Source organism: Lonchura striata, chromosome 1 (genome assembly GCF_050655825.1).
Source record: "Lonchura striata isolate lonStrDom1 chromosome 1, ASM5065582v1, whole genome shotgun sequence".
In the NCBI taxonomy this organism is placed as follows: Eukaryota; Metazoa; Chordata; class Aves; order Passeriformes; family Estrildidae; genus Lonchura; species Lonchura striata.
Window position 1 is genome coordinate 30,619,984 of NC_140703.1, and position 25,047 is coordinate 30,645,030.

General features: G+C 38.4%; 1 protein-coding gene across 2 annotated transcripts in view; it reads right to left on the bottom strand.

Moving 5' to 3' along the window:
- Positions 1–25,047, bottom strand: part of MAN1A2 (mannosidase alpha class 1A member 2) — a 131,801-nt gene that overhangs the window by 42,547 nt on the left and 64,207 nt on the right. For both annotated transcript variants that reach the window (XM_021549098.4, XM_021549099.4), the window contains exons 6-8: positions 2,551–2,645; positions 1,052–1,175; positions 554–647 (exon numbers count right to left, since the gene is read on the bottom strand). In XM_021549098.4, the coding sequence (XP_021404773.1) occupies positions 554–647; positions 1,052–1,175; positions 2,551–2,645 (313 nt within the window). The remainder of the gene's footprint in view (positions 1–553; positions 648–1,051; positions 1,176–2,550; positions 2,646–25,047) is intronic.

Below are 25,047 nucleotides of genomic sequence, written 5' to 3' on the forward strand. Positions count from 1 at the left end.
CCTCTTACCTTGTCAGCAACAATGCCTGCTTTTTCTTTTCATTCCAAAGCTTTTTTTTTTTTTTTTTTTTTAACATCTATAAGGAGGTTCACCATGCCATTTCATATGCCACTAAGGAGATGAATTATGTTTGTAGATGTCAGTGCCTAACACAATTTAACCACCGCAAACATGCTTTAATGCACGTCACCTTATAATAATCCACTTAGCAGATGGTTTCCAGAACAAAACCAGGAACAGAATCAAAAAGAGGAAATACTTTCAGCCTTATTCTTTATTACTAAGATTTTATTGACTGATAAACATAAGGATAGGCATCAGATTAAGTAGCAATCTGTTTTCAGAAGGTACCCTAAAAAGTGAGCTCTGTGACTTCAGACAGAGACAGGCAAAGATTCATTACAGGATACCTCAAGTTCAAGCAATCCTTCTGTGTTTTATGTTATCAAGAAATGCTGTTTGTGCCCTACAGAATAAACATTCTGACTGCCAACTCAGCAACAAAGGAAGAAGTAGGCTTCTAATTAGGAATTAATAAAATAAGAATACTTACGCTGACCCCATCGGCCTGTTCTTGGATTCAAATAATTTGGATAAAGTCCATTAGGACGATCCATTTTTTGAAGTAACTTCCGAATGTGCATGACCTAAATTAAATCAAGAATTAGGTTCACCACTAACAAAGTTCATCTGCCCTCTGCACATATTTAAATCTAATATTTTTCATTTTTCTTTCATTTTTAGTAGCAAATTTTATTAATCTGAACCACAAGCTTTCCTGAGGGCTTTCTTCAGCTTTGTTTTTGAAGTATGCTTACATAAACATGCTTAAAAATCATGATTTTTAAAAGTATTCTGAAACAAATAAGAAAACCTATGTTATCATATATTTCTACTTGAAAAATAAATCTATTTGGCAACAGAAATACAAGCATGAAAGTATTTACCTGCTACCAAGAATGGAAGTAGAATTCAATACAGAAAGTACTTCCCCTTTAATGAGATTTATGATAAGAAGTATGATATAAATATTGATTATTTTGAAACTCACCTTGTTGTAATATACAGGGTCCCCTGTCAAATAACTGAGGTGGACAAATTCCATGTGCAGAGTACCAAACTCAGCAAGGATGCTGCTGCCAGCAGAAGCCCAGCCCCAGTTTCGACCAACACCACTGAATTCCAACAAATATGTATAAAGAAAGGAAGAAAACAACAGAAAATTCAGAACTACTGTGCACATTACAACTTCCACAGCCAATTAAGAAAATAACAACAATATTTTAACCCACACTTAAGATTACAGGAGTTGTGATTTGATTGATCAGTTGGTTTGCTGGTTGAATCTTTTTGGAATAAAGATACCATAACCTCATCAACAAAATATAATACCATGAAGTCACTGAAATATGATGACTTAACAATGGGCTCAATTGCAGTTGTTCTTTATTCACTGCATGTTCTTAAGAACAAGAATCAAGGTAAGACAAGTTTTGAAGGTGGCAGCTTTTGCTGCCTTGATCTGCTGTGTTCCCTTTACTTGTGTGGGATGTGCTTCCCTACCTTGTGTCCACATAGGAATATAGGATGTTTACTGTTGGCACAATATACAAGTTCCTCAGCTCACCTAAAGAATCAGCAGAAAGTGTGACATATCTCCTACCTTTTGCACTCAGAGTGAGACCATTTTACTAATCCTAACTCCTAAATTACCTCTGGTTTAATCTAATCTGGGAGTTTTCATCACCTTTCAGGATTGAGTTTTTTAATTTCTGTAGTTAACTATGTATTTCTGAAGATTACTGCTACTTCCTCTCATAAAAAGATTTCATATATGAGTAAGTGTACACACAATCTAGATATACATCCCAATTCAGCTACTGTTTTGGACATAGTGAAAATGTAAAGAATGCCTTGCATCAAAAATGCTCTCAAAATCTGAGAGAAACAAATCCTAGCACTGAGCAAGAAATACAACATACATTAGGCAAGGCAGTTGTTTTCCATGAGGCAATGCAGACCATCTAAGTTCAGTCTGATCTGAACAGTCATCTAAAGGAGCCTCTTCATCTGCATAGATCACAGTTCACTTTAGCACACCAGACCCCAAGCTAAAATGTCAAATGAAATAGTAACTTCAGAGTCTCATCATCTTCTCAAATGCTAGGAATCTTCTAAAGGTAACATACAGCTCACACAGTACAGAAAACTCAGTAAGTTCAACCATGTCCTGCAAACAATTTTGGTTTTTAACAGATTTTGTAATTACTAAAGAAACAATTATTAAGCTCTAGAGCAACACACAGAAGAATATGTTAAGTGTGGTCCAATTGAATGCTTATTGAAGAATCATAAAAATAAAAACAGGATCAAAATGTATTGCAGTTAGTGAGTTAGAATGTGCTGAACTCTATCAAAATGATTCTAACATGCCAGGAATGTCAATTTGTCTGCATTTTCTACAGTTCCACTACTAAGAAAAACTGATATATGCCATTATTAAGTTGGAGGGAGGGGAAGGAACACATTTCACAAAAGAAAATTCATTACCTTTTCAGATTCACCATTGCCCATGGTATACCCGTAGGTGTGTTGAAGGCTGGAAGAAGTTTTCCTGCCAGTTGTACTGCTTTGATCTTGAAAACCTAAGATAGTAGGATCAATTGCAAATAGTTACTAAGTCTGATTTATCTCCAAGAACTGTAAAGACTGAAATTTCCTTGCCCCACCTACCTCTTTGTATTAAAAAAAGCTTTACATTGTAAAAAACATATTAACTTATAATTTTTTTGCTGCTTGTTCACTTTATAACTTTTGGTTAGATTTGTACATGAAAAGCAAACTTGTCATTTTGATTTCTTTCCTTCCAGGCTCCCCAGCAACAGTTCTTAGATTCCTATTACAGAAGAATATCAGGTCTCCTCCCACCACCCTCCACCAGTATTAGGAAAATCAAGTACTTTTTAAAACAGTCTTTAAATCATACATTGTATTTTTTAGTTAAAAACCAAGACACAACTCTCCTACCCAAGTATTTTAGCTTTTACAAACTTCCAACCTCTTTTTAATGAGATTAGTGCAGACAGAGTTCCTATTATTTTACGAACATTGTCTATGCAAAACCAGATATGCAGTTTCCTCTAGCTTTTCCTTCATCAATAATGCATATAAAAAATAATTACAGGGCTAATCTTGCCTCTCTAGTCTGATCCCTCACAGAAATTACTGACAGAACAAAATCTCAGTCACTTCTAGTGTTATTTCTACTTTAGAACATAAGTCTGTAATAGCCTTACTCAGAGCCCAACATTTATTAGACAGACAAGCAAATGGGAGGAAGTTCCTTGTAAGCCTTCCTGCAAGCATGTTTTCCAAAGGCGTATTTGGTATAACCCCATGGTATGAATCTGCTTTTACCAGTTAGTTGCTAGCATACATTTTAATTAATGCACTCTCAGTATTCACTACATTTCTGGACAGGTATCTCCTTAAACTGAAGATAACATTATTTACCCATTTGATGCACCATAAAAACCAGTAACAAAAAGAGCTACCACATCCCAGATGTAGTATAGAAACATCATCTCTTTGGTGACCAGCAATGGGACACGAAGAAATCTAATGAAGATGCACAAGGACAATTTCAGATAGAGAAAATGTTCTTCTCTAAGAGACTGGTCAGAGCACCAAGCCTGTCAGAACTCAAGAAAATGTGTGGATGATGCTCTTAGTCACATGGTTCAGTTTTAGCTTGTCCTGAGAGAAGCAGGGGGATGGATTCCCCAGTCCTTAAAGGTCTTTCTAACTTGAGATATTCTACAATTCTATTGTCAACTACCTGACCAGTAATCTGTAATCAAAATGAATAAAATCTTTAAGAAGGACTGCAGCAGCTGATTTGTAAAGTCTGTGGAAAGAAAAGGAAGAAATTCTCACTAGAGAAGCAAGCTGAAAAATAAACAATCAGGAATATACTTATTTTTTATATGAAGGTGGGAAAAAAATCAATATCTTAATGTTTGAGGAAATGACTAGTGAGACATGAAATAAACCAGAAGAAAATATTAAAGATGACATCTAATAGTATTTGATGCAGTGGAGTATGGAGAGATAGAGGTGAATCTGAAAGCAATGAGCCAGGATAAAGTACTTTTAGAGAGGTTCTCCATATGAACTGTAAGATGGGATATGTCTAAACCAAAAAAGGACATACCTAAGCATATGATTTGGTAGAACTGTGAAGCAACAGAGGCAATACAGCTTGAATTATTTTTAGCAAAGAAACTGACAAGAAACAGTCTTTGATAAAACATGCAGGAATTTAGCAGTAAAATTCATATAGCACTTTGACCTTGAATAAAGGACCCATTCTGAATAGGAAGGCATAATATAAGGAAGAGGTATAATACAGGTGAAATCTATGGTAACTGGGGAAAAAAGAAAGCCTTAAGAGAACTAAAACCTCGATCTTGGCCCAGATGAATAAGAACTATCTCATTTGAATGTATAAATAAGCATCAAAAATTCATGTTGAACTTTCAGAATTTTAAGTAGCAGATGGGTCAAGACCAGACAGAACTATCTACTGGGAGTCATCTGGGGGGACTCTACAGTGCAGGCAAGCTTCAATACCTAATCAAGAACAGAATGATGACTTTCAGTGAAATGGTAAATAGTTTGGAAAGACATTTGTAACATGAATTTGTTTGTCTTCAGCTTTCATATCTTACACCCTCTGAAAGTACTATGCACTATCATATTGTTCATTAATAAAAGATACTGAAACATTAGGGTAAGAATATTCAATGGAAGAACATCCTTAGAAACTTCCTTGCTCAAGCATATTCTTAATGGTTAACTATTTACATTGCCATCCAGCTTTTAATCCGTTTGAAATGTATGGTACCTGAGGAAGTTTTTAGCTATAGTGTATGAAGTAAAGGTTGAGCTGATCTAAATGTGCATGAATCTGAGCAAGACAGTTAAGCAAGGCAATCATGGAGCCATTGCAGCATGAGAGCACCAGCAGGAACTGCTCATTCAGACAACCATGCTGTTAGCAGTACCTGCCCAAACTGGCTGCAATTAAAGGCACTTTCCTGGCACCTCCATCGGGCTGAGGACCCTTGAGCACCACTGATCTAGCATAAGAAGGGTACAACACTCCCTCTCTATATGCCTCTCATCCAAAACTGAATATACAGAAACAAAAAATTGGTTAAAGGCATTTCTATTACTGTCATCTCAGTCCAATCTCACCGCTACTTCTGCATAAAAAAACAACTGAGTGTTTGGCACAGTGGTTACCTATGCAGGCTGGAGCAAGAACTGGGAGACAACTGCCCAGGATTTTATCAGAGCCAAGTGACCACAAGAGCATTTTTGGGGAGAGGGAGGGAAAAGAAATGTAGCAAGCAGTGGTGAGTGAGGTGTCATTTACGGGAAACTGCAGATGTGTCCAGAGAGTTCTGCTGCACTCATTAAAGTGCCTTCTTTAGCAAGTTTCAAACTTACCATAAGAACAACAGTAAAAGCCTCGGGCTCTAGCTTATAAATAATGTGATGGTATCAGACAACACAGTTACTTATCATGTAATATTTTTACTTTAATTTTTTTTTTAAACTGAGTTGAGCTCATAGATTCTATTTCAGCCCTGGCAGTTCCCTGTTGACAGGCAATGCATTTCAAAAAATACATAGGCAAGAAGAACAGAAGAGAACAAAAATTAATGGCTGCCTTAAAAATAGAGCTCATTAGGAAACAGCAGAGGAATTGGGGTTATTTAGTCTAGATATAAGATGTTCAAGAGAGGACAAGATAATGACTTTGCAGTATATAAAAGGCTAACACAAGTAAAAGAAAATAATATTTTTCCATGGATGTGGAGAACAGAAAATAACACCAAAATGGACCAAGGAAAAGTAAGTCAGTTATTAGGAAACACTTGGATAAGAATAACTACTAATGCAGCATGACTGTGATTACTGCAAAGTCATCACTAAAGCTTTTACAAATGCTCTGTACGACACATACAAAGAATTAGATTATTTAACTTTGCTAAGGAACAGAAAAACAACTGAGAATTACTCAGTTGCCTTGCCACTCTTCCAGCCATGTTGCTGCATTTTGTTTCCACTGCAAGGTTTTGGTAGCGGGGGGGCACAAGGGCGGCTTCTGTGAGAAGCTGCCAGAAGCTTCCCCATGCCTGGCTGAGCCCCAGCCAGTTGGCTCTAAAACAGACTGACCATGGGTCAAGCTGAGCCCATCAGTGATAGTGGTAGAGCCACTGTGATAACATAGTTAAGAATGGGGTTAAAAAACCAACCACAGAACAGCAACTGCAGCCAGAGGAGTGAGAATATGTCATGGAATCAACCCTGCAGACATCAAGGTCAGTGCAGAAGGGAAAGGAGGTGCTCCAGGCATCAGAGAAGAGATCCACCTGCAGCCCATGGAGGTCCATGGGGGAGCAGAGATCCACCTTCAGCCCACGGAGGAGCCCCAGATCAGAGCAGGTGGATCCCCAAAGGAGGCTGTGACCCTGTAGGAAGCCTACAATGGAGCAGGGTCCTCGCAAACCTGTGGCCCTGTGGAGAGAGGAGCCCATGCTGGAGCAGGTTTGCTGGTGGGATTGACAACCTTGTGGGGGACACTCACTGGAGCAGTTTGTGAAAAACTGTGGCTTCTGGGAAGAACTCATGTTGGAGAAGCTCATGGAGGGCTGTCTCCTGTGGGAGGGACCCCATGCTGGAGCAGGGGAGAGTGTGAGGATTCCTCCCCTTGAAGAGGAAGGAGGGGCAGAGATAACACCTAATGCAACCCCATTCCCTGACCCCCATGCTGCTGTGGGGAAGGAGGTAGAGAAAATTGTTAGTGAAATTGGGCCTGTGAAGAAGAGAGGGTAAGGTTTTAAATTTTATTTCCCACTATCAATTAATTACCCCTAGTCGCATCTGTTTTGCCCATGACAGTACTTGGCAAGTGATCTCCCCCTGTCCTTACCTTGACCCATGAGTCTTTCATTGCATTTATTTTTTGTCTCTCCCCTGTACGGTTGAGGAGGGGAGTGGCAGAGCAGTTTTGGTGGGCACCTTGCATCCAGCCAGGGTCAACCCACCAAAGTTCCCAAGTATGAGATGACTTGTGCACATTCTGTACATGTAAGATTAAAATGTTCTGCCTCTCAGGTATGGTATCTACTCTGTAGACACATATAGCACCTTTCATGGATAATGGAGACCATCTATGCCCAAGTTTCTATGTTAGCACAAAGCTACAGGTATTGAACTGATCAGAATCTTCTTAGAAACACCATAACAACAACACCAAGACATCCTGCTTTGAAGATCCAGAAAGACTGTTATAAGTAAATGGGTATTAATCCCAAGGTAGCTGTTCTGTCCAGTCCCAAAATACGTACGTCCTTCAGAAAAGTTTTAGAAGCCACTGTAGACTGGGAGAAGTGTCTCCATTCTACATGTCAAAATGTAACATATTAAAGCCTCAATTTACATGGCCTTTACTAGCCTAATACTTCTTTCTGCAAACACTGTAAACCAATGGAAGAATTTTTTCCACCTTTAAAAAACAAATCAAGCTGTTTACAGCTAGATTGGCAGAAAAAGCAAAATCTAAACCCCAAATCGGATAAGTGGATCCCTCATTAAGATGAAAACAGCAATCAGTATTTACAAACTAGTATGTACAGCAGACCAGCTGTGAGAGCCTGAATAATTTTCATCCATTAAATTGATGCTTAACATATCAAACCTGCCACCCACCCCACAGTATGAAAGCTTGCTCCTGAGCTGATTAATCCAAGCAAGGCCATTAAAACATTCAGCAGAAAAGGGCCTTAAAGATTTCAATAGTTCTTCAAAAGTCTTATTGATGTATCCAGTGACTGCCTAGATGCATGGCTGCAGCTCTCATGTATTATGCTAATACTGCTGTGAGGTGTTCCCTTCCAGCACTGTGAATAGCAAACAGCACCGGATGGCCTCTGTTCCTAACTCTGAGAGCGATGATAGATGTTTTCTACAAATAAGGAATCTCTTTCATTTATGCGCATAAAGCAGCTTTTGAATCATTCTTGTTAAAAAGTAATAAATGCTAGACTTCTCTGAAATCTTATGGCTATAAACTAGTGAGAATCTATGGCCATGCAACGTGGCTGGAGCTGTAGGCTTGATGGCCCCGGATCATTGAAAAAAAACATCAGAAAAAACAGACATACTGCACAGGTTCTCAGAAATGTAGTACTTGGTTCACCATCAATACCATTATATTGGTATCAAATCCTGAACACATTTCCTTTCAACACTAAGGATGAAGAGGATGGGGGAGACCTATCAAATTACTAAGTGTAGATTGAAAAACCAGAGCTCTTGACAGCAATACCAGACTCAGACCCTTGAGGAAATTGTGTGGTATTCCTTGGCCCAATCAAGAATAGTTATCCTTCTACCTTCAGAGTTCAATCTGCAGCAGTCAGCTCCTCACTGCCTTTTGGTGGCTAAACACTCATTTAAAGGTCAACTTCTTAGAAAGGACTCTCTGCAAGAGTAAAAATCAAGCAGCATTATCACCAAAAAACAAATTAAGAAAACCAGAAGTAGCTTAATAAGCATTGTGGGTTTGATGACTGTTTACACCTAAGTCTTACTGCATAGGAAAAAGATGTCTGCATGCCAGATAAATAGCTCTAAGATCCTAGATGAATAGCTCTTCGAACACACTTTGCCTCTGTAAAGTTTGGGGGCTTCTAGGTTTTACACTGTTCCTAGGGCATTCTCCCCTGCTAGTGGGGGCCATCTTGCTGCCCAGAAATGGAGAAACAGCTCCCTCTTTACACATCTGCTTCTAGTAATTTTCATGGATGTAATTACAAAGTCATCTTGTGAGATGAGAGAGATGCAGTAAGATTCTGGTAACATTTCAGCTATCATAGTATGAAATGAGAGTGGGAGAACACTTGAGGTACATTTCATAGATGTTTGTTAGTGATGATTGAAGAGGTATGCCACATCTAGAATTGGTCCCGGAGAATGCAAATCATGTTCATGTGACATTTAGCAAATCAGTTACATACTATACTACCTACAGAGGTGAAATGATGTAGAAATACATAAATTCAACACCACCTCATCAGCACTGTAGGTTTCTTGAGCTGTAGCAGATGTTCAAGGAGGGAAAATTTGCAGATACAGTAAAGACAATGCCATAGCTCAGGTACTATTGCTGTCCTTGGTGAACTGCAATGATTACCAAAGTACTTGATGAACAACACTTAGGATTTCCAAAAGACTGAAACTCTTTAAACAAGCGAAGACTTATGCTGCAAAGGGAATGCTCTATGAATTTACATTATTGTGCGAGAGAAAATAATCAACATGGAAATGAAAAACCTAAACCCATCCCAGCAGTCTAAGATCAGAGTTAAAAAACCAAGAATCAACTTGAATCTGGACTATGGTGACAACTTAAAATGGCTATAATGACAACTCTTTTACTTCCTCCCTTCACATATTTGCACACAATGATGGCATCTCTCCTGAGCCCTTTTTTTCTCCAGGCTGAACAGTCCCATCTCTTTCAGCATTCCCTCAAATGAGAGATAATCCAGTCCTTTAACTATCTTTGTCAGTTCTTTGCTGGACTCTCTCCAGTATGTTCATGTCTCTTGTACTATGGAGCCTAGAACTGGATACAGCAAAGGCTAAGAACTACCTTGCTTGACCTGCTGGCATATTTCCTAATGCATGCCAGGATACCATTCACTTTCTTTACGGCAAGGGCACATTGCTGCACATGGTCAACTTGGTGTCCACCACTTTTCCACAGAGCTGGGTGGTCCTCACAGATAATGGCACCTAGGTTTGTTCATCCCCAGGTGTGGGACTTTACCCTTGCCCTCACTGAACTGAATGATGTTCCTGTCAAGCTTATTTCTCCATCCTACTGAGGCTCCTCTGTTCTTCCTGGTTTGGTGTCATCAGCAAATTTGCTGCGAGTGCCGCCTGTGTCATCATCCAGATCATTCCTGAAAACATTGAAAAGGATTGGACCTGGGGTACACCACCAGTTACTGTCCTCAAACTATATTTTGCATAGCTGATGATCACCCTCTGAACTTGTCTGCTCAGACAGTTTTCAATCCACCTCACTATCTGCTCATCCAGCCCACACTTCACCAGCTTCTTTATGAGGATCTTATGAAATAAAGTCAGTTCATCGTAGGTCATCAAGGTCAGTTGAATATGAGTTCCGTTGTTCTGGGGAAGAGTTTTCTAAATTAATTGCTCCATCATCTTTTCAGGGATAGAGGTAAGACTGGCCAGGCTCTAATTCCCTGGATCCTCCTGCTTGCCCTTTTTGAAGGTAGGAATAATCTAAGGGTGATGCCATCACACTCACCTTGAGCTTTGGTGCCAAATGATACCCACTTAAACCTTTGGTGGCAAAGCTCCTACACCTGTGCAAGGCATTCACCTGTTACACACAGGCAGTTTACACAGGCAAAGGGAAAGAAACTGCTTAATTCTAACAGTCTCCAAAATTTTAAAACACTGCCAAAATTCACTCTCATGGAAGTCCATGACTGATTACATCTGCTGCCACAAAGTACTCCTGTGCTATGAGAATTCTGGTCTCTCAAGAGCAACAGAATAAAGCAGATAGTACTTAAGCCATAAATATTGCATAACTTGATGATTTGCTCATTTCACAAGACAATAAATGCTTCATGGAATGTTCCTTCTTTGTGGAAAAAAGAAACTGCCTTAGTTTTCAGAACATGTAGACTAGCTTGACATTTTCTTTAACCAGTAAAATCAAAAGACTTCTACAAACAGTTTTATTTAAGAAAGTCACACCAGATTCCTCCCTGAAAGATACACTTTTGCTGACAATTTTAAAGAACAGTAGGACAGGGAAGGAAGGCTGTCCAGTTTCAGGTGATGCAAGAAATTAGATGATGAAACACCTAACTTAAACTTCATGGCTACACAAGTTTGGTTCTCCTTAGTTTCTCTGCTTAAGGATCCAAATATCAAGTTGGTAAAATTTTTCTAATTCAGGGTATCACAACTATCACCACTTCCAAGGTAAAAGCTGCAACCATGCTCTGCACTTTACGTCTGGAACCAAAAGCTCAGTAAAGCCCAGAGGACTGGACAGGTCCATTCATGCATCCAAGCTGCGTCTTTCCTAGAGGCTCTAAACTGTTTTGAGATGAAAATACAGGTCATGAGTTTTTTTTGAATAAAGAATACAGGGACAAAGACTATCAAAAGAGATGGGAAAAAACTATCTGATCATAACAATCGAGAAGTATACTAGTGGTGGTTCCTAAGTTAAGAGTTGTACTGAAAAGCATTAAAATGTCTATCTGATAATATTGTTCAGCTACAGTCTACAAATGAGCTGAAAAATAAACACTCAAAAATACTCCAACTCCATCAGTTAATTGCAGATAAGACATATTGTCTGGTTGACTACAACTTCCCCTATTTACATTTTACAAATTAGCTAATATATATTGAAATGCTGCTTCTTAGATAAAAGATAAATACTCTGGTGTTTCTCTACCATCAGCAGGGAAAGATTTGCAAACAGAATTCTTAAGTGATACTATCTTTATCTTCTTCAAAAGTTTTCCAAATATGGTTTCTTGGACAAGAGACATGAGGAATCCAGTTACTGTTGACTGAGGCATCTCAGGATATAATGAAATATTCATTGGTTTCACACTACTGCTATTTTTGAAAAATCCATATGAGAAAGTCTGTGCATATATTAGCTTATTAGAAATATTCAGAATTTTTGCTTTAGAAGATCTGAACATAAAAATTTGGCATGTATTGGGCAACCAGCTAATCATATTTGAACTACCTGGCACTGGCTAATAATACTTCAATTAAACTGCATAATTTCCATTTATTTCAATAGCTGTATTAGCTTCCTTGGCACAAGTTTCATGCATTTCTGAGTAGAAATGCTACATGTTCTCAATTTTTAAAGGGCCTTCAAATCCAAGGCACTTTACACCAGTCAGTCAGCATCACAGATGACTTAAAATTCAAAATGAATGTAATGAAAATCTGGCATATAAATGCCTCCTCAATCTGATAATTCCAGAAGATGTAGCACACTGCCTCACATCCCATCTAACTGAGCCAAAAACCATGGCAGTCTTCAGTTAATTTTCTCTTCTGCTATTATTATTAGAGTAGTAGGCAATTTCTGTGCTTCATCTTTCCTGCTTTTCATATCTCCAGCTTCTTCACTCTAAATTTACCTACACAAGCAGTATTAATCTGCCAGTTTAGTTACCTTTGTAAAAAAATGGTCCCTGAACTAAAAGCAACAATCTTGAATTTGCATAACACACCAACCACAGTCACTCATGCCTAAGCATTATCTCCTCTTTCTCTGGGAGCTACTACAGTAGCAGAGGGAACCAGATGTGACACCATGGACAATGCCTGGCTTCTGGCTTAAATGTTCCCCCACTAGTAGCTGGCATAGGGACAGACTGATTTAAACTGTGGAGAAAGGGAATGGAGAAAGAAAAAGGAGAAAAATTGATCTGGATGGCCACCAGGAAACTGAAGAAAAGAGCCATCAAGAGAAAGAAGATCAGCATGGAGTTTTGCCAGTGGGGAAGCAGAAGTGGTAAAGGACAGAGCTTCCAGTCTCCCACCTCCTACAAGGTGAAGTGTCAGGGAGAATTTTGTAAAAGAAGGAAGCATAAATAGGCAGTGAAGGGGAGAAACAAGGGCATCAAGACGAAAGACAGGGAACAAATGGAGATCTAAAGAAGGTAAGACATAAAAGGGATGGACTGCCAAAAGTACAGCTGTAAGGAACAGGATTATGAGAAACATCTTGGGGAATCTGACAGGGGAAAAACATCAGCTCATCTCATCTCCAAAACATATTCGTAGGATCTAGAATTGACTCTAATATATCAGTCTTTCAACATGCCCTTGTAGCCAAATATATCCAGGCAAAGCAATTGGTATCAACAAATCTTGGGGTGGGTTTTTTTTCTATCAATCAATGATCTTTGGTATTTTGGTACTACCAGCTGTTCTCAGTTGAGTTACAGACTGCACTGTGTGTCTGAAGTTCGCAGTCCAACTGATGATTCAGTCACTCTGTGTTTTTTAAGAAGAAAAATCTGTGTTAGAAACCTTAAGAAATGGTTCTGAAATAAAATAATTAAGATGTTTGTATTAAGCTAAAAAGTTTTATTAGAACCATTTTTGTGCAATAGATGTTATCTACTTCCTGTGATTATTAATGCCGCTTTACACTGGCTTTCTTTTTGGTAACACCTTTCCTAGCACCTTTTCTATTCATGACAAGTATCTCCTTTATTTCTCATATTTGTCTATGACATGAAATATATTTCCCATACATTTTTCTTTTTTGTCTTTCAGCTCTATGCTTTGATTGTCTCAATTTTTACTTTCTTTCTCAGTTATTCCTCTGTCTCCCATTTCTCTTGAATGTGCTGCCAAGCTTTCCATTTTAAATTTATCGTGATTTCCCCTTTGTCAGAAATTACTCAGTCCCTTTTAGACTGTATTTGCCTTTACAAAAAAAAAGTTAAACAGAGATTAAATTGCATATTGTTTTACACTATGTGCAGTCATTATACACACAGCCACCCTTCTCCCATTGGTATAATGTGACAGATTACAACACAAAAATCAGTCTAGGGGGAAAAAAAAAAGTAAAAATCACACAGCTTTTACATCTTCAAAAACGTATCCCTGACACAATGACAGATGCAAAGCACATTACATTGCACCCGATTAAAGTAAATAGTGTTTGGTTGTTGGTTTTTGTTTGTTTTTTCTTTTTTTATGAACTGGCATGTTTTCCCCAATCAACTGATATATAGCTTATTTACAGTTCATATATACATATATGGACTGAGTTCTGACAGAAAATTAGTTGGCAAGCAAAATCTATGAGCAATGAATTAGTAAGCACTGAATCTTCATAGTTGCATAAATTCTGCAAGGCACTTGAAAAACCAGACATTTGTTTTGACAAAATAGTGAGATAAACATCCAGACTCCTGGAGCATAATTTATAGTTCTCAGGACCAGAACTATAAGATAAAAATGTTGCTCTTTTATGCCACACAAATGAAAATAAAAAAGGTTCAAGAGCAATAATCTGATCATCTGCATAAAATAAAAAGTGTAGAGATACCTCTATAGTTACATCAATAAGCAGTACTTAAGTGGAAGATTCCCTGCAGAGAGATATCTGGACTCTGTCCTGTACTACATCCTGACTATTCATGTGTCCATGAGGCACAACTACCACTCCTCTAACTTTTCACAACTTTCTACTGCTTCCACAAATCCTTCTGAGAACATCATTACCAAGAAGCTTGCAGCATACCAACAGCAGTCTTTTAAGCCTTATTAATGACTTCAACAGAAATAAATTCCTCCTCATAAAAGTTCCTATTTATAAACCCAAATGGTCATAGGTCTTTTGCTACAGGATTTCATACCAGAGGTTCAAGCTGAGCAGCTTGCCTTTTTTGAATTTCACATACTCTTCCAAAGCCATAGCTACTCAAAATACAATCCCTTATTCTGTCCCCATGTTGGTCTGTTCAGCATGAGTCATTCATTTTTCTTGTGCCAGTCTGCACCTACACCTTTGGCAACACTAAAGTGGATTTAATTTACACAGGCCTAGTTAAACATTTAATTAAATTTCTCAGCAGTTTTCTACGTATTTGCCATCTCAACAAAAGCAAACCTAGAGTCAGATATAAATTCTTAAGTTAAGACTTTTATTATCAAATCACTACTGTACTGATCATCTCTTATTTTCTATTATATAAATTGCTGGGATGTGCAGAAGAAGTGAAATCAGACTATCTGGTTCACAATTACTTAGGTCACCTTAAAACACCTTTTCTTAAAATGCACATAGTTGCATTATTTTAATATAGGCGTTCATCTTCAATCTTGTGTTTTGAATTAAAAAAAAAAAATAATGGAATCACAGAATATGCTGAGTTGGAAGGCTACACAACTTCTTGGCCATTCCTTTAAAAATATGTTTCTTGATTTTCCACTTCATAAATGGTAACTGAATGTTACTGCAGGCAGCATCCTCTTGATTCCTAGCACATAAGAAGAGTTCACCATCTTTATCACGTGGTAGGTGCACACATCATCAGAGGCAACATATTTTTTGTCCATATTTTTCCCAGATTCTAGTGGGTTTGCTTAGCAGCTATTGTAGCATTCCTGGCATTTATTTTTCTTTCACCATATCTGTTCTCAGCTAGCATGCAAATTCCTTTTCAAGACAAAAACAAAAGAGTTAGTAGTGAATGAGAACAAGTTCCAAAAGGCAAAGCCAGCCAAAGATGCACAATTTTAAAGTAGTATCATGTCCAGAGTTGTATTTTAGATCTGTTTCAAAGTGAAAAAAATCCTGCTGGAAGAACTGTGTTTTTCAGTTGACAAAAGACAATGCCATACTTCCTTTCTGGATCAGACAAAGTGTGAAAACCCTCAGGAGGAAAGAACCAGAAAACTCCATGGTAGAAACTAATGTGTTACTGTGTCAAGAGTAATGCCAATAAATGAATGCCTGGAAAAACATGAGGAAGGATACTGTACTTGCTGTCACTGGTGCCCATCAGCATCAATATGTTTATTAAACTAATGAAGAGAGAGAAAAACTAACAGACCCGGTCAAGAGGAGATGCATGGCATCTCCTCTTCATGTTACCATGAAGAATAGTTACCAATTACCTATACCTCTTAGTTTTTACAGCCCTCCACAGGAACATAGTCAAAGAATAAGTTTTAAGAGTAGCTATCACTGCACAGTTATTCTATTTTCTAGTGCTAAATCAGATTGTCCTTTATTTCCACCAGTTTAAAGTATATTATAGTAACAGAAAAAAACCTATTTTCAATCAGAATGGAAGAAACAAATCCGCAATGAAGTCAGTTTTCTCTGCTTCAGGTATCATGCAGCACCAAGATGAAGCAATAAACTGGGTTAAGTGTCTTTTGCCAGTCAAGAAAATGTTTACTTCAAGCCTGGTAAACAGAAACTGCACAAGCATTGCAATCTGCACTGCAGTGAGCAGTGGCAACGCCCAATATGAGACAATGCTTTAAAAGTCAGAGAAAAATAGAGGGTTTTTTTCAGGCTGTGTCCTGTTAAGAGACCAGTGAGCTGTCACAACTACTTATGAATAAGCAGCTCATCTCCTGGCAACAAGCTCAAATCTCATATTCATTGAACAGGATGTACACAATGCTGCTAACTCTTCTGAGATTTTCACCCTTTGAAAACTTAATTTAGATAAGCCTTAAAGCTTTAATTTAGGTAATTTCATCAGTACATCTAAGAATCCTGTGAAACCAGTACATGCAGTATTGTCTTACTTATTGAAGACCTATATTTTATATAGTTAGGTTGGTTGTTGGGGATATCCATTGACACATATAACATAATTTGACTAACGAGTTTTCCTGAACAGAGGAGATGCTGCCTGTCAGATTCCTGGAAAGGATTAGTTTGATTATCTGTTAATAGAGTATCAGGTACTTAACATCCCTCATGCTCTACTTTAAATGAGATTTGAGGCTGGATTTATCCACACAAATTATATTACTATTTTGCCCAGAAAGATATGTCATTTTGATGGTGTTTAAAAAGATGAAAAAGACAGTCATGTAAATGAACTGCTTTATATCTAAAGCTGGCAAAGGTAAATACAGTAAACTATTAATTTTTTTTTTAATATTGCAAATACTGTAAATAACTTTGTTCAACAAAAATAAAACAATAAGCTACCATTTTTATTGTATTAATAAATCAGCAGCAGACAGGAACACTTTGTCATAATAGTGCAAGTATCCTCCTGCTGCTATCACGCTGTTCCTCAAGCACAGCCGTGTACACTGTGCAACAATCACAATACTCTCTATCCACCTCTGGACTTTTGTCATTCCATGCAGTACTGCTAGCAGGAATATTTTATTTCCAAGTGACAGTCACACCACAAGTTTTAATGATTTAATGAAAAAAAGCAAGCAGTGGTTGGTCATTTATGCACTCTCTCCTCAGACAAATGCTGCTCATACCAGAGAACACTTAGTTACTGTAAGATGGGGTCACTCCTGCATACCCTACAAATCTCTTATGAACTGCTAACAAAGGAGCTCTTGGCAAAGCATGTAAGATCACTTAGCCCAATTCTCAGCCACTTTTCCTACAAACCAGAACACATGCAAGAACTGGAAACAACCTTCACATTCTGCTGCAAACAGCTGCAGATGAACTTTTGTGGGAAGCAATTCCAAAGCCATGGGCTGAACATTTGGTTTTGTTATAAACTTTCTATCAGATACTAGTCAGAAAAGTTAAATCCAAGTTTTAAGAGATAACTGTGGCATTCCTTTTTCTGGTTCTTCTTGCTTCAGAAAATGTGCTGAATTGTCAGAAGCTTTAATGACTCTAATCTAAGAGGGCCACAGGCACTCGGAGTGCTAATTGCTGAGAAAAGGTAATGTGATACTCCTGATCACTGAAGTACTCCAAATCCAGTAACTATCTCTAGTATTTTTATCCTCAAGTCTATCCACTTTGCAATTATTAATGCCTGAAATGAGCACAACAACACACACTCTCAAAACACTGTAAATCTTCATGAGACATATGTCCAATGCAATTCCACAGAAGGGATGGAGAACAGGAAGTTCACCCTGGGTGCTCATAAACACAGATGGTACACACACATACACCTCTGCCAACTCTCCTGAACAGCACCTATGGGTGATGACTAACTAGCTCTTCCCCTGTGATCACCCCTCTGTCTGAGGTTGCATTTCATGCATCTGCAGAACAGAGCACTAACTTCCCAAACACCCTGGAATATAGTGACCATCTCAGACATGGAATAGAGGAGTGTTGGTAGCATACTACAGTCAGCACACACACTGCTTTGGGGGAAATCCTAGTTCAAAACAACCAACTTGGCAGATGCATTCTACAGCCTGTGATATCATTTAAAAAAAAATCTTAGCGAGTAAGCACATCAAAACAAGCAATGATCTCTTAAGGATCAGAAAATAAAACAGGCTTACTCACTGAAACGACCATTAAAGAATTTTGTTTGTATAGATGTGGGCTCTATTTACATGTTTTTGTACTATTTCATCTTTAATGTTCAGAAAGAAAGGGGAAATCCACATATTTAAAGGATCCATCTTAATTTGGATAAAATATATGTACCAGAAAGTCTGCAGTGAAACAAAATAGATCATATAACATCATGTTCCTCTGACTCTCTTAGTCTCAGTTAACTACACCTCCCCAGCCTCCTGATGATGACATGCATTTTGCATCTTGCCTTGTCCTACAGCTCCAGCAAGTGCCTGCCTAAGTTTGCTCCAGGTACTCTTTTTCAGCATTAGAGGATTTTATTTCCTGCTCTCCATATGAACAGTATCTCACTTAACACATATCCTAACACATATTATGAGAAAACTGAAAATAATGCATGCTGGGAACACACAGGGGAAATACCAAAATCCCTAACCCAGGAAACTGCTGTTTGAGGGAGTTCACCAACTCCCACAGGTGATGACAAGCCCCAGAAGGGGTCCATGGTCATGAGGGCAAGCCACCACAGCGAGCCACCAGATAGCCATTCAGTGTCACAGCCTGGGCTGTAGCCATGGGGAAGGGGAAAACTTGATACATAGAAGGTAGAAGACTCCCTCCTGTCCTGGGGAGATGCTGATAACTCTGTAATTATCAGTGGATGGGGCCCTTTTCTTTTTGGCTAGGGCTTGCCATGTAAGAAGTATGCCAAGCCACTCTGGAAATACAACCTTTTTAAAAGCAAGAAGTGGTCCCACAGCATGGAAAATAAATAATAGTCAAGGATTATTAACCTTTAGGAAAGATGCCACAGTATTCAGAGACAGCAGACATGCCTGTGACTGGGATCACTGTGAAGAGATTACTATTCTTGTAGATTTACTCAAAAAGTTGGACTTTATCTATCTATTTTTCAAGAAGCTGGACAGACATTTGGCAGGCAATCATGCTCATTCTAGCAGTAGGTATCATCAATGCTGGAGGCTATTGGACAGAAGCCATAGAGGAGCAGTGACAGCAATTCATCAAGTACAACTGTAAAAAAATTGGATTTTGAACATAGAGCAATAACCTCTGGTATAAGATTGTTCTTTGTCTTATTTAGGCTTTATTGCTACAATGATTATTCCCTGTGTTTAATTACTGGATGATTCTGCATGTATGCAACACGGGCTCTGCAGATGTCTGTCTCTCCCTCCTTGAACAAATTCCCATTTGGAGAGCAGAAAGTTCATTTACAGTGTGTTCACAAAGACTTGGAAGTGAAAATACTGCTCGTAGCAGGGTTCAGTATCTTCACTGCTGTCTTTTGAATGGATTTCAGAAATGAGGAACAATGGAACCTGCAAGATGCTCTAGGAATCTCCACCTGCCTTTATGAGCTCAAAGAAGTTCACACACCCAATAGGAAGGCTTGAATCTGATTTCTTCTGGCATTGTCATTGGTGAAGTCCTCCTCGTACTGACTGCTCCTTTAATAGCCAGGTCTGGGGACAGCATAGCAGAAATTACAACTCTTGGACCACTTGATGCAGCACCTCACGAGAAAATCCAACTTCTGTTGAAAATTCCAGTGTGATATCCTACATCAGGTTGCAATAGACCTTTTACTGTTTTAGTCCTTGAGGACACTGTAACTCCTGTTTTCCTGGTAGCCTACTCTCACAAATTCTACATTCAGACACAATCATCATGGATCTATTTTATAAATTCTCCTGCAGCTCATCGCTGTGGTCTGCTGGCAAGTTTTGTTCTTTCAGCATTAACACAGAGAGATCAGCCAACTCATTTCTGCTTTGTGCCATTCATTCTTTTTGTTTGCCTGCTTGTTGCTCTTTTGCACCAGGAGTTGAAAGCATTGTGGACAGGCAGTGATTTTACAAAATAGTTCTCCTATCCTCCCTCAGAAATCAGTATCAGCTACCCCGATGCCCAAAAGGATCCAGATCCACAGATGCAACTGAAAGAAGTGGAAGAACATATAATCAACCATATATCAAATAAAGAGCAATTAGATAATTTGTGTTGAAAAAAAGAATTTACCAATACCAACATCCATATTGAAGAGGAAAACCCCCATGTTACTCAGAGAAAAAACAAGCTCCAAATACGACTGATCTTGAATAAAATCTTGAACCACAGAACTAGATAGACACCAAAGGAGATCAAAGAGTTCCAGAGGCAGATCCTCAGTAAACAGCCATGCCCTGTGGGTTCATTTCCAGATAACCTCCCTGGAAAATTACTTTAGAAGACTGTATAAACAGATAGATCCAATCTAATAAGAATACAACTTGCAATAGCATCCTTTTTTTTTTTCCTTTGTGAAATACAAGTAGCTTTATCTTGCTCTAATCTCCTTGTATACATGATACTCTTTCATTAAGCATTTCTATCCTGATGCTGTTACATACAATACAGTAATATAAAGATATTTATTTCATTAGTGCTGGATACTAAATTAAAGAAAATCATAAAGAATACAAAACATTCTTATACAGTAAATCTAGGGAATTAACTTGGAATAAACAAAGAAGCCTACTGTTCTGGGAAAAATTCTAAACAGTGCCTTGCTAGGCATCACTGAAAACTATAAAAAAACACATGGATTCATAATTAAAGACAAAAATTATATTTGTGCTGGTATGATGCACATAAGAAAGAAAATACTTAATGCAGCCACATTAAAAAAAAAACTTGCTTTTTTGTTGTTTTGTTTTGGGATTTTATTGATGGTTTTTGTTTGTTTTTAAATAATATAAAGCTAGTTTTCAGCCTAAGCTGCCATACTCAATGTTTACCCCAAACTAGACATATGGAACATTTAATTTCTGCTTATCTGTTACATTATCAGCTGTATCATAGTTTTGTCCCTCACCCCCAACCCACAAGCATAATGAAGACTGTACATAGTTCTTACAGAAATTAAACGATTGTTTCAGGGATTACTGAGAAACAGTCTGGTTCAATTTAGAAAAGAAGTCATTATATCTTTTACCATCAAGATGTTATTTTGGACTATTAATTTCATTTGACAGATGCAAAAGAGGAAGCACAGTGGTGCCTCTGAACTGAGAAGGCGGGAAACTTGCAGTTCATACACTTTAACTACAATAATGTTTGACCAAAATGTAAAATATAAACATGTTATCCATTCTATCATGACCTGGGGTAGAAAACAGGAGTGCCTCGTTTTCACAGTATGTCTTCCAGTCACTCACGATTCTACTAAGCAACTCTCATAAGCCCTACACCTCAAAAATATTTAATTAGTGGCTCCTTATTGAATATAGGCACAATGAATTTTACATTTCTTATTTAGGTACTTAGAGATTATACCTATTAGCATACAATTTAATAAAGAATAACTAAGAGTGAACGCTTTACACAGGTTGCTTACTGGAACTGGGAAGAAATCTCTGGAATATGGCAAAATACAAGAGAGTCTGCCTGGAGAGGCTGAACTCTATTGTCAAGGTCTTTTCCAACCTAGATGATTCTATTATTTTATGACACAGAGCACTCCCAGGAGAGATCATGCTTTTTTCCAACCTTTTTTATTGAGCCTCTTTCTGTGGCACAGAATCTGTCAGGTTGGAAGGGACCCCAGGGGATGATCTGGTCCAACCTCCTCTTCCTTTCATTTGTATAATTTCGAAAGAAATACACTAAACACCCTCCACTTATACTGAGGACCCTAATACCATTTGCAGCTCTGGGGGTCTCAATAAAAGAAGAATGTGGACCTGTTGGAGCAGGTTCAGAAGACAGACATAAAAATGATCCGAAGGCAGAAGCACATCTGCTTTGAAGGCAGGCTAAGAGAGTGGAGGTTGGTCAGCCTAGAGAAGAGAAGGCTCCAGAGGGACCTTCTAGCACCTTCCAGCACCTGAATGGGGCCTGGCTTCCAAGAAAGATGAAGAGGACTTTCTACTACAGCCTCTAATGACAGGAGAAGGGACAACTGTTTTAAAACTGTGAGTAGTTTTAGAGTGGATATTATCACTAAACTGTTTAGGTTGGAAAAGACCCTTAAAGATCATCTAGTTCCAAATCCTGCCATGGGAGGGGACACCTTCCACCAGATCAGGCTGCTCAAAGCCCTCTTAGGGCCCTATTAGGAAGGCATTTTTAAAATGAGGGTAACAAGATTGTACTGTCCAGGGAAGCTGTGGACTTTTCCTGGCAGTGTTCAAGGCCAGGACATAGAGAGCACTGACTGAGTAATGTGTCTACTGAAAGCTGTCCCTGCCTATGGCAGGGGGAATGTACTACATGATCTTAAAAGGTCCTTTCCAACTCAAACCATTCTATGATTCTATACTCCACGGTTTTAGCATATATTCATTATATAGTTCAAATAATGTACCCTGGAGAAAAGTCAAAGAATCTCAAAACTGAAGACAGATTGGGACCTCATTTCTCTGTGGGAACTGAGACAAAGAAGGCACACTCTTTTATCTGGTAACATACAACTAGCCAGACAACAGATGGCCTGTCCACAATCAGCCAGGAGAAACATACTGTGCAGAGGATTTAAACAAGACCCCCCCACCAGACTGCAGACCTACAACTCCTGCCACCAGAGAGGTATCAATGTTGCTTCAACTTTAGAAGACTGAAACAGAATGCATGGGCAAACTTTCCACTATGTCTAGGTTTGCAGTAGTATCTTGATTATCTTCCATTTAAAAGGCACACTGACATGGAAAAATGGAGAAAGATGGTGATCTTTCACACATCAAGAGAACTGCCTGTTAGGGAAACAACTATGTCTCCCTACTTTAGCACACAGGTACAGGGAGGCAAGACAACCATGACATTTTCACCAAAATGCATCCTTCTTAAGCTTTAGCTTTACATGCTCATCACTCATGAAAGCCCAGCAGAAATTCCCACATGTGAAAGGCTGAGCTGTTAAAAAATTTACACAAGTCATGTTTCACAAAGAAAGGCCTGTGACTCAGCACTGGACAGAACAAACCCTACAGCATTTTCAGCCAAGCTGTCAGCAGCTAAGAACAGCAATTTTATTTTTGGTTATATGGGACATATATTTCATTATTCACCCATTTCATCGCAGTGAGTATGAGGGAACCCTTATTGATTAAAGGACAGCAATACTCACAATCTTAGCAAAAAAGGCTTAAAATTCTTCCATTAATTATAATCAGCATTATTAAAACCATTATCTCAGTTGATGGTCTTCTAAGGAATAGCAGTAACAGGACAGTTTAAATACAGCATGGAAGCCACAGAGTCATGCCACTAGACATGCTAAATAAACTTTAAATCTAACATGTTTTCAGCAAAAGCATTAAAAAGACTATTTAATCTAAATTAATATTCTGCTGTACTTGAAAACTATGGTCTATAGCTACCATTATCAATCAATCAGATTCAAGCACAGTTGCCTTCTCCCTACAAAAAGCATTGTAGATACACCACGAGGACTTTAAAATTCTCCAGACATGGCCATTTACAAATTATTAAAGTTCCACAGCTGATGTTGAGTATTGGACACTGTTTTATGGTTGTCCCTACAGCACCTTTATCAACACTAAGTGATAGTAGTCCAAATGAAGTAAGAGCAGCTTTTATAACTATCATCAAACAGCAGTAACTCCTGTTGCAGACTTATGCAGAATTTATATTTATTTAAAGGAGAAAAACAGAATTAATTCTAAGCAGCAGTTCATTGCACTGGACCTTACTTAAAATACATCAAACAAGACATGCAAAAGTATGGAAAATTAACCTGAAACCATTCTAAAACCAATCTAGCAACAGCCTTGCAGAAGTAGAGGCTTGGAGGTAGGAAGACAGTGACTGGAATATCAACAAGGTGTGGTAAGTGAATATGATCAAGTAAATGATGGCTTGATGAACAAAGAAAGGACAACTACCAGGAGACAGAGACTGCCTTAAAGGTGTAAGCCCATGTGCATGTTCACAACCTGATCAGGTAAAACACCCAAAAGGCTGGGAACAGGCTTGTCTGTCTTACGAACGCTACAAAGTGCCTCTTCACATGTCTGAATGCAATGGATAAAGAAATCAAGCATACCCCAATCCTGAGCTAAGGAATATATTCCCTTTTTGGGGAAGAGAGGACCAGATTGGAAATCACATCTCAAGCAACCTGTTTCCAACTCCAATGAGCTCCCAGACGCAGGTGTCTCTCCTGGGCTCAATTGCTAAAGAGCCTCAAAATCCTTTACTTGTCATATCCACAATGACAAATTGCAGAGAAACCCCGTCCAACTTGGCAAAGGAAGGAGACTCTGAGATACCCTAAGCAATCCTAGCTGCCACACTATTTTGAAAGAAATGCAGTCTGATCTCTTTTTTATAGCAGTTCTTTAGGAAAATAAAGATGATACATATGGACATTTGACGGGAATCCTGTATCACAAGTCATGAAGCATTTGAAGTCTGTTGGAGAGAATTATGCCATAAAAATCTTAAAAACAAAAGACTCAGCCCAGCCACCATTTAGGAAAGCAAGGGTAGATGCTTTCTAAGAAGGAAAGAAATTAAAGCTATTTAAGCAAAGGAGCTTGTTCTGACTCTACCAAGAGGTTAGAAGCAAATTTAAGAAGGAATACTCTGCTTTACTCTGCAGGCAAAGCATATGTTTTGGCAGTGCTTGGCTGCACCCATCTGCATACTGGAGCAAAAAAGTTCTTTTTAAGGGGCTTGTGCACAAGTGTAGTAACAATATATACAAATAATTCAGCTGTGAATGTGTAATTCTTGCTTTTTCTCTGAGGTTTTTCATATTCACAGTAAATACCTCCAAGGAGTATGTTCCAGTTTGAAGAAGGTGAAGCAGGAGCACTGGATGAAAAATAAACCACTCATTTCTTTCAAGA